Genomic DNA, 10917 nt, shown 5'->3' with positions numbered 1-10917 from the left:
ATTTATATTTATCTGAAATATGATTGGTTGAAATGTCCCCCCACTTATTGTGTAATGATGAAAAGAATTGACTTTTGTGTGCTCTATTATTAATTACTATGTACAATAAATATAAATAATTTGAAAAATCACATTATATATTAATTACTATGCACCATAAACACAAATGGTTTGTAATTAAATTCAAAAATTCCATTTTTTCATTGGTGTAAAGTATTGAATAGATAATTTTTATGGATTTTATTTTTTAATTTACACAAAAATGATTTAAAAAATATAAATTTGAAAAAAACATGTAAAAATAACATGTGTACAATTTGTACAACTCTCATTATATCAATCTATACTCTATTGACATGACATGTGTATTATAATATGAGCATTATATAAAAATTGCCATCATTCGATATTAAATAAATAATTACTAATTTATTATCATTCTCTTCAATGTCAATTATATATACATAACTTTTATCTACCAAAAAAATGTTTAATTATATTAAAAAATTAATAAAAAATATTCATATAACTCATTTTACAATTTTATTATTGTTTGGAGTACATACAACATCATGACATTAAAATATTTTATTAAACTAAACAATACTAACTATAAGCCATATTTATATTTATATAATATTAATAATATTTCTAAATCTTTTAATTACATTAACCTAACTTAAAATTCTATTCCATAATTATATTTTCCTAAGAATGATAAATGGAGGTAGTTACATTATTTATATAATGCTAATGATATTTCTAAATCTTTTTATTACATTAGCATATTCCGTGTTAAGATTCTATTCCATAATTATACTTTCCTAACAATGGTGAAATGGAAGTAGTTTATATGGCATTCCTTCTCGATGTTAACTTTGGAATATAAATCCTCAAGTTAATGCGATAATATCTTTGGATGCTTCAATCTTAATAATATTTTTAATTTTATGTTTAACAACTTATTATTATTATAATACATCACTTTTGCCACAAGCTTTTTTGTCATAGAATGTAATTTTTTAGTTTAATATTCGTATTTTCATTGACTTGACTTGACTGCTTTCTAAAACATTCTCATTTAACTTATGTTTGCCTTTTAATTATAGTGACACGTCATTATGGGATTTTGCTTCTCTCCTCTTTAACAATCGCTTTCATCTTTACGAAAAGAAGAAAAGAAAGGAAAGGACGTAGATGTGATTTTCCTTAATATTTTAAGGAGATTTAGATCTATGGAATATATAGTTACAAGGATTTTAGATTGCAAATTTTAAATTGATTAATAGATGTGAATTAAATGATTTTTTTAAATATATATATAATTAATATGGAATGTTTATTAATATATTAAGCAATGGAATTATTTTATTTATTTATTTAAAAAATGTAATAATAAATTTATTATTAAATTGTATTTTTTTTTTAATTAAGAAACTTTGATTAGAGATTTTTTAAAAACCGAACAGACTATAAAATGCTAGGCTATTAACTTATGAGCATGAAAGCATCCATAAAAATGAAGGCAATGAATGAATATGCTGCATATAATGTAAAAAATGTTTGTTTGATAGTATAAATGTTAGGTGATAGAGAACAATAAAAAAAAACACGACACCTTGTTTCATATTATGTTTTTATCTTATTCAATACACATAGAAATGCATTTTCACTTACAATGATGTCAATTCAGTCATTGAAGGTTGTTTGGTTATGCAATTATTAATGGGCCATTACTTGTATTCTTCATTATAGTCATGTCTTTTGGGTTTCCATTAAGGTGCATGCATGGATGTTAAAATGTACACTCAAAGGTTAAGGTGTGCATGTATATCCTAAATTTTTGGTGTGCAAGCTTTGGAAATTGGTATAAACAAGCTTTGGAAATTGGTATAAACAACATTTAATCTTGTAGGAAACTTCCACTACTAGAATATAATGATATAAGAAATTAAAGTTTAAATAGATCTAGAATTTTGATGGAGTTTCAAGAATCTAGGTTGACTCAAAATTGAGCAAAAGCCTTGGGCATTGCTCTATCATACATGAAACCTTCATCATATGTGAAATTCCTATAGAATTCTTGTCATTTTTGTGACTAGAATGATAAATGCTTTTGGCTACAAATTAACATACTTACTCCCTTGATACATATAATATTGCATGTGATATTTCTAGAGTTGGATTGTGTGAGTTAGCTTAAAACGTCTATTGTTTGTGGTGGACACTCCACTCATCATCAAGGACAAAATAAGCCTTTAAAAAGATATTTAAGAAAAACACTAATGAAGTTTTGAGGTACTCCTTCTCGATAGGATCCTTCACTGATCTAAGGGATGCACGAATTTTTTAAAGCAAAAGCTTGCAAGGAAGCCCAAGGGATGTGTCACCATATTCATAAATGACATCCCTAGCAAACCCATTCATGTAGACTATTGCACCTCACCTGAGAGATTTGAACTAGGTTGGTATTGACAAAGAACTAGCTGGATGCTTTAGCAATATTGACAACAACCAATGGGACCAACCCTTTAGGCTCTTAAAATATAAGAGTTGTTTCTTAGCGATATGCAATGTGTCTAAAAGAAACTATAACAATGTTTAACCTATCTTCCTCTAAGGAAAATGTACGGATAATTGCCAAAATTAATATATAGATGCACAAATCCGTGACTAGATCATGTTAGAGCCTTTCTAGATGTCCATAAGAGCTAGTGTCCTCAAGCCTAATTTTTTTTATAAGGAACCTCAAGAAACTTAATGGAATTTGATCTTAAGATGACCTTGAACATTATCGACCAAGCTAGCCCTTAAAACCAAACACTCTTTGACATATACAAAACTATACATTAAATATCCATAACAATACTTAAATAAAAATAAATTGGAAAAATTACACAAAATTTTTCAAATTCAAGCTTTTATATATATTTTTGTTTGTTTAGTTCTCTGCGATCCTCTAGGCTTGCCCTGTGGCTTAAGGAGTTGCGACCCAGGGGCATCTAATTTGTCAAAGTCACCCGGGGATCGCACCCGACCTAGGCCACATCAGCTCTAAGCTGACTAGATTTTTTAGCATGTCTCCTCCCTAGGGCACAACCACCCCTGTGAAGTGTGATCCTAGATCGCCTTGCTAACAATGTCCATCCTCAACCCATTTTACTAATAAGACTTAAAAAATTCAAATTTTTATATTAATTATATTAAATTTCCAACCAAATATTAGTATTAAACACACCCAAACACCCTATAGGTATAACATTCTGATAATATAAAAAGATAAAAATATCCTATTAACCTTTCACCAAAATCTTATAGCTTTACCTATTTTAAGGTACACATTCCACAGATCGAACTTCGTTCATGGACGCAAGGGCGCCACGTCATCCAAGGATTCTTTTTTAAAATATTTGACTGCTCTGTTCCAAAAAACGTTAAACGGACGGAACCGCAAACGGAAATTTCCCCTCTATAGCTGCTAATCCAATCCATGCGAGATCCCGTCTTACGGCAACTAGGAGAGAATATTCGATCAGGATTCCCGATGGCAACGGGCTCCCCGACTTCCCGTTACCTGACGGTTACGGCAGCCAACGGGCGGAACCGACATTCCGTCACGCGAGGAACGGAAAAGTACACCCCTACGTTAAAATCCCGACGGCAACCGCTGGGAGTTTACCGACATGTGACGTCATCTCACGGAGAAGGCGAACGAAACCCTTGCCTAAAAGCCGGCGCACCCGGCTCCCATTCCTCCGTTGCAGTCTTTCATCTTCTTCTTCGCAATGCGCTTTCGTCTGCAAGGTGAATAAAATCATTAATCGTTTTACAGGCGGGCATGACGTCCGGGTTCTAGGCGAATAAGGAACCCCCTGAAGCCAACTGTTCGTGTTCACACTGGAAGACCCGTCTCCGTAGGCACATGCACCGAAAATATCATTTCCCTGGCGCTTTCTATGCTTTTATTTTGTTGACTTTTAACAGACGGTGAAACAACATTGGGAGAAGCAGCGGCGGAGGAGGAAGAAGGAGAAGCTGAAGGAAGGCAATCGGGAATTCCTATTGCAAGTCTTACCTCAATATTCGGATTCCGGTAAAGAATTATAGAGAATAATCGTCATAATATTCCTATATTACGGATGTTTTGGAGTTCTTGTCCGTAAAAACAAAAGATTTGAGGTTTTAATTTTTTTTAAAAAGTTCTGAGATCAGATTTGTGCAGAAAACGCTTAAACGAAGATTTATTTAGGGCTTGTTCTGCATTTTTGAACTGAGAGCGGATGGGTTAAACTTTGGCTGCCATGCGAAGAGTTTTGCTGTTGACAGAGAAAATCTATTGATTTTGTAAAGTTGAAGGGAAGGAAGAAACTTTTGTTTTGCTTGGGCTAATTTTCAGAGAGAGATTTGCTGAACTTTTGCATCCAGATATATATTTTTTTTGTTTAGTGTGAGTTTCCATAAAAAGATCTTGTTAAATCTATTATCTGCGGCCTTGTTTTGCCGGAAAAAAATTCGACCTATCTAAGAATTTTTTGGTTAGGGTTTTTCTGCAAGGAAAGCTTATTTCTTGATGATAATTCTGACAGAAAGATATCAAGTTACGATTTAATATTAGCGGGCAAGGATCTCGTGGTTATTATATTTTTCTCTCCCTTGCCCTCTCGGAAAGGTATCCGGTGTTCTGAAGGAAATTTCCCATTTTGAGTTAATCTACGGTGAAATCGAGTGAGTTTGCCGTGGAGACATTGCTTCTTGATTGTCTAAGTTGCCAATATCTTTTGGTTGGAGATTGTAAATATCGGGAGATTTAAGAGGGGGTTGGAGGCGCTGGTGAAGTGTTTTAAGGGTAGCAGAACTTCTAATTATGCCAACATCTTGGGGTGACTCAGAACCAAGCACAGAGGCCGAGAATATAGCGGCTGGCAATGCTCCGTCGACTGCTCGTCCTCCAAGACCGGTATACGTTCCTCCTCACCTGCGAAATAGCCCTCAAGTTTCGAATCCATCTTCTACAAACGTTGCTTCCACCGATTTTGGCTCCCCGCCTGACTCTGGTTCTGCTTTCCCTCAGTCCCGTCCTGCCTGGGGCAATCGTAATGGAGGAGGATCGGGATACGGAGGGGGGTCAGGTTATGGGGGAGGATCGGGTTACGGAGGAGGGTCAGGTTATGGAGGAGGATCGGGTTACGGGGGTTCCCGTGGCAGTGGTCGCGGCCGCGGAGGCAGTTGGAATAGCAGATCTGGTGGTTGGGACAGGAAGGAACGAGAAGTAAATCCTTTTGATGACGATGATGAATCCGTTCCAGGTGCTTCGGCAGAACAGGAAAACAGTGCCATAAATTTTGATGCTTATGATGATATCCCTGTTGACACTAGTGGTGACAATGTTCCCCCTCCTGTAACTACATTTCAAGAAATAGACTTGGGAGAGGCACTTAATATGAATATCAAGAGGTGCAAGTTTGTCAAGCCGACTCCTGTGCAGCGGTATGCTATTCCGATTTCTCTTGCAGGACGGGATCTCATGGCGTGTGCGCAGACGGGTTCCGGTAAAACTGCAGCCTTCTGTTTCCCTATAATTGCAGGAATTATGAGGGGTCAGATTCCTCAGCGTCCCCGCGGGGCACGGACAGCATTGCCGTTGGCACTTATTCTTTCTCCAACAAGAGAATTATCATGTCAAGTAAGTTTGATACAAGGCGAACATCCTTCCTTGTCTGTCCCTTTTTTGTTAAATTTTATTTAATGGCTTGCCCTTGCTCATATGAGTTCGAAAGTTCTGATTCTTGAATGCTAACGCTGAGATGCAATTTTCGTTATAGATACACGAAGAAGCTAAAAAGTTTTCTTATCAAACTGGTGTCAAGGTTGTGGTTGCTTATGGGGGTGCACCGATTCATCAACAGGTTCGTGCGTTTCTCTTTCATTGTTTTAGCCTTTTTATAGGGGTTCTTTCTGGTTCCAAATCTATCTTTCAATAAATAGGGCTGTAATTTTATCTGAAACTTTGAAGTTAAGTTATTGCTTTTCATGTCCAGGAGTTATTAGTTTTCATAAAGCACTTCAATATTCTGGAATTTGGCACTGAGCATGGATATGAAAAATACTGTAGGTTCTGTTGTACATAGTTCATTGGCACACTGGGTTTATCACGCATTGCTATATTTGTGGTTCTTGGCAAAATTCTAACCTGCCGAATTTTAGAATATGATAGTGGCGGAGTTGATTTTTCATCTATAAAGGTAGTTGTGCTACCTGCGGTTGGTGAATGTAAGCTCGTGCTTTAAAAGTTATTATACGAGTTATTATCATACTTTGGTACTTTCTTTCCTTCTTGGTCTCATGCGTCTACAACCCTTCCTCAAAGTACGATTGCTTGACATTCTCTTCTCGTTTATTTCTTTTAAGCTTGACAAATGTACTGCAAGCTGATTTCGTATGGTTTTCTGTGTGAGCTTGACCTTCTACTTTTTCTTGAAATGCTGGGGTTTGTTTGGCTGAAGAATCTGTTGTGGTTTGTTTTATATAAATTGCCGTTTAACTTTGTGAGGCTGCTTTGTAGAAGTTCCTAATCCAGAATATTAGTTGAGGGACTGGAAACGTTAAATTAAAACTATTCTCACAGAAAATTATAGTATATAGTAACAGGGACAAAACAAAAGCACAACCCCTTGGGTTAAGTACGGAATTTTAAATTCTATCCCTCAACTAATTATTTGGTTTTAGGAATCCCTTCACCCCGTGGTATGGTCTTACAGGCACTGGGAATTAAATAAGTTATTATTATATAAACAAACAGCTTCCCAACATTGTGAAATTAAACAGCTGTTTATGAACAACAAAACACAGCAGGTTCTTCAGCCAACAAACCCAGGAGTTCACCGTGAAACCTTCAACTTATCAAATCATCCTCAACTTTTCCTCTATTGCTATCCTGTTTTGGGTTGAAAATGCAGCATGTATTATAGGGACAGATGAGACAATGAACTCAGTGAAAAAGCATACTTATGTAAAAAGTGGGGATTAATACTCTAACAGTTGGATGGACATTACTTGCTTACCCCCACAGCCTTGTCTAATGTGGATGCTAAACACAGAGCTATGCAACTTCTCCTCAGTCCCTTATAAATGGTTTTGCCCATATTTCTGTTGCAGCTTTCTATAAAATATGGACAGTAACTCTCTAACAGATGGATGGACTTTACTTGCTTATCCCCATAACATGTCTAGTGTAATGCATACGACATGGCTGTGTCACTGTTCCTCTTGAAATTCCTCAAAAGGGGGTTTCCCTTATTTTCCTAGCAGCATTTCCTTCGTGTTGTGATTATGTGGTGTATGGAATATTTAATCCCACGGGTGATGGGTGATTCCTCTTGAAAACTTAAGTAATGGGTGATTTAGAATTTGAAATACTTATGTTGTTCTGTTTTTATATTTACTGCTTCAAATTTGCTTTACAGCTGCGAGACCTGGAGAGGGGTGTTGATATTCTTGTTGCAACTCCTGGACGTCTGGTGGATCTTCTTGAGAGAGCAAGAGTGTCACTGTCTGTGGTACAGTACCTGGCTCTAGATGAGGCTGATCGTATGCTTGACATGGGTTTTGAGCCTCAAATCCGTAAAATAGTTCAACAGATGGACATGCCTAAACCAGGCCAGAGGCAGACCATGCTTTTCAGTGCCACATTTCCAAGGGAGATCCAGGTATTATAGATACTTGAATTTTTCTAATATCAAGTCTCTTATTTATTTTCTCTTCTGTTATGTCAAGTAGCTTTTGGTTGGATCAGTTTTATTTGCAAACAATATTTTAAAGTTTCATGGCTGTCCAGGTTTTTATTCACTATTCTATAACGGATTTCAATTTATGGTTTATACATATATGTAATCTGATTATGGTTTCTTATTATTGTATATTGAAGTCCCATTGATGAACCATTAGCTTTTTACTCTCAGGGGTCATAATATATCAAATTTCAATTAATCTAATTTGGTGGCTTGTTTTGAATATCTTTCTTGCATGGATTTGTTCTGTGAGCATTCTCTTGGTTAAACAATTTCGTAATTATTGCTGCATTTTGAATGGGTAACTAGTTGAGGCATCTATTTTTCTGTAGGCATTCCCGTAATTTAAAATCTTGCTATCCAGGAATATTTTGACATGTAATATGGAAGCTGTTTTTTAGTTATATGGTTTCAAATGATGTGTGCAGAGGCTGGCTGCAGATTTTCTCTCAAATTATATTTTCCTGGCTGTTGGAAGGGTTGGGTCAAGCACAGATCTTATTGTGCAGAGGGTTGAGTTTGTACATGAAGCTGATAAAAGAAGCCACTTAATGGATCTTCTTCATGCACAAAAAGATAATGGAACACATGGCAAGGTAACTGTCTTAAAAATATTTTTTTGTAGGGTATTGTGGAGGTGGTGAGGCATGGCCATTGGCACCTATGTGGTGGTTGTGCTGGACAAGTAAATTTTGTAATGCTAAGAATGATGTTTTGATGATGGCAGCATTCTCTAACGTTGGTCTTTGTGGAAACAAAGAAGGGAGCTGATTCATTAGAATACTGGTTGTGTAACAATGGGTTTCCTGCAACAACTATTCATGGAGACAGAACCCAACAGGTTAGACTTGCATGGTTTAAATGTTTTGCTGTCAGATTAGTTTGCTTAAATCTAATCTAACATCTGTGCATCTATATTGTGTTTATAAATGGGAATGAATTTGATTGATTGCCCCTTTTATGATTCTCTTTGATCTAGTTGCTGGAACATTTTATTCCTGTTGATACATGTCTGCATTTTGAACTTGGAGCTGTCTCATTTAAATGTCAAATATTCTCTCTTGTTTGATGTCAAATATCATATTATGGTGAAATGATAAGCCAATCTATGGTGGAGTAATAATTGAAAATTATGATAGCCTTCTGCTTTATGAGTTGATAAAACTGTTTTTCATTGCAATACAAGTTCACAATTTTATTCTGCTCAATCTGACTGGATAATTTGGACTGTTTTAGTCGATCCTCTATCTTTACTTTATATACGTCTGTCTTTATGCATACGCATTTATGTTGCAGGAACGAGAACAAGCATTGAGGTCTTTCAAGAGTGGGTTAACTCCAATTCTCGTTGCTACAGATGTTGCTGCTCGTGGACTTGATATTCCACATGTTTCTCATGTCGTTAATTTTGATTTGCCAAATGACATTGATGATTATGTGCATCGCATAGGTCGTACAGGTCGTGCTGGTAAATCAGGATTGGCTACTGCTTTTTTCAATGAAGGTAATTCCAACATAGCTAGGTCTCTTGCTGAACTTATGCAAGAGTCCAACCAAGAGGTACCTCAATGGTTGTCAGTTTATGCTACGAGATCATCATTTGGAGGAGGCAAAAATCGTCGTAGTGGTGGAGGCAGGTTTGGGGGCCGTGATTATCGAAGAGAAGGAAGCAGGGGAGGAGGTGATTATCATGGAGGTGCACATGGAAACGTGGGAAATTCTTATGGAAATACGAGAAATTCCTATGGATCTGCTGCAGGATATGGTGGACATGGCCCCGAGGTTGCCAGTGCATGGGATTGAAATGATTTCATGTGTTATTGAATTCCTTTATATGTTGTTGCACAGGTCTAGGGTCAATAGAAAAATGGTGCTGACATTTTTGCATTAAAAATGCACTTGGATTTATGCATATTATTTTCTCTTAACAAAAGCTGCCACCACCGCTGCGGAAGTCGAGTAGAGTAAATTACACTGGGTTTTGTAATACCCAAAGAAATATATTATCTTGACCAACTAACGAATAGATAGCAAATAGAGTACGACCATTCTTGGCTTCTGGAGTCTGGTGTACATTAGCAGAAAACACCTGGCAATTTGTGGGTTATAGGCGAGCTTGGAGAGCTTGATGCAAGTGTAACTCCGTCATTCAATTCTTGCATGTCAGCTGAAATTTTAGACAGCTGCTGTTTCTGTGGGTGATTGTTTCAACGAACAAATATATCTGGTCTGTATCACCTTGTTGCTTTAGGCCCTCTTAGTCTTCCTGTGAGGGTAAATACCTGATGTGCAGGAACGACAGTCACTAACACAATTTCAAAATGTTCTGGTCTGTATCACCTTGTTTATGCCCTCTTAAATCTTCCTGTGAGGGTAAAATACCCGATGTGCAGGAATGAGAGTCACTGTCATGCTCACCAACGTAACCTCAAATTCGTTATATATTTGTGCTTGGAACAACTTGAATCTTAATATTTGGTATTTTCTTGGTAAGAAATTGATCCAATTTCGCTCTGTGCAGCTCTCTATGTAGCTCATGCCGGTTATTTTGTACAAAAGACAGAGAACCCTAGCTCGCAAATTTCTTTGGGAAATATAATTTATTTTTAACGTACGGTACATGGTGCACACTGCAGATATCTGTACTTATATCCACACTAGTCTACCACACTTTGAAAACTGTTGAATGCTTATCCTATAGTAGAGTAGATCTGATCGAAAACGACCAAATTTATTCATTGGAGCAAAGCAATACTTAATTTCTACTTTATTGCATGTTTTTTCTTGTTAACTGCCTTTTTGATTCTATGCTGTTTATATTTTACTCGTTTTGGAGCAAGTTTTCACAATATATTATAGAGCAAGTTTTTACAGCACCTTATTTATGGTGTGCATCTCGAGTATTTTGGTACTTGACACCTATCTACTGGAACTTTATTTGGGACTTAAAGGCTTAGTTCTATTTGCTTTTCATTCTTGTAGACGCAGGAATAAGAGCAATATTCGTATACTACACATTCGCTTTCAAAGCATGATCCACTGCGCATGCCGGCTGAATTAGCGAATCACAAAGAGTCCAAATTTTATTAAATGAATAAAGATTATTGTGCGGAGATGTGCTCTCTAGTTA

The 10917-nt window shown here is 36.3% G+C and overlaps 1 protein-coding gene across 1 annotated transcript; it reads left to right on the top strand.

Moving 5' to 3' along the window:
* Positions 1-3760: 3760 nt before the first annotated feature.
* Positions 3761-10401, top strand: LOC149187669 (DEAD-box ATP-dependent RNA helicase 37-like). Its single transcript, XM_089411438.1, has 7 exons — positions 3761-4093; positions 4213-5683; positions 5823-5906; positions 7464-7706; positions 8216-8383; positions 8515-8628; positions 9084-10401. The coding sequence occupies exons 2-7, from the start codon at positions 4865-4867 to the stop codon at positions 9588-9590; spliced, it is 1935 nt and encodes a 644-aa protein (XP_089267564.1). The 5' UTR covers positions 3761-4093; positions 4213-4864; the 3' UTR covers positions 9591-10401.
* The last annotated feature ends 516 nt before the right edge of the window (positions 10402-10917 follow it).

This window comes from Pinus tabuliformis, chromosome 3_1 (assembly GCF_031772625.1).
Source record: "Pinus tabuliformis cultivar Carrire ecotype Pingquan chromosome 3_1, CPIR1, whole genome shotgun sequence".
Classification (NCBI taxonomy): Eukaryota; Viridiplantae; Streptophyta; class Pinopsida; order Pinales; family Pinaceae; genus Pinus; species Pinus tabuliformis.
This window is presented reverse-complemented; position numbering and strand designations above follow the sequence as displayed.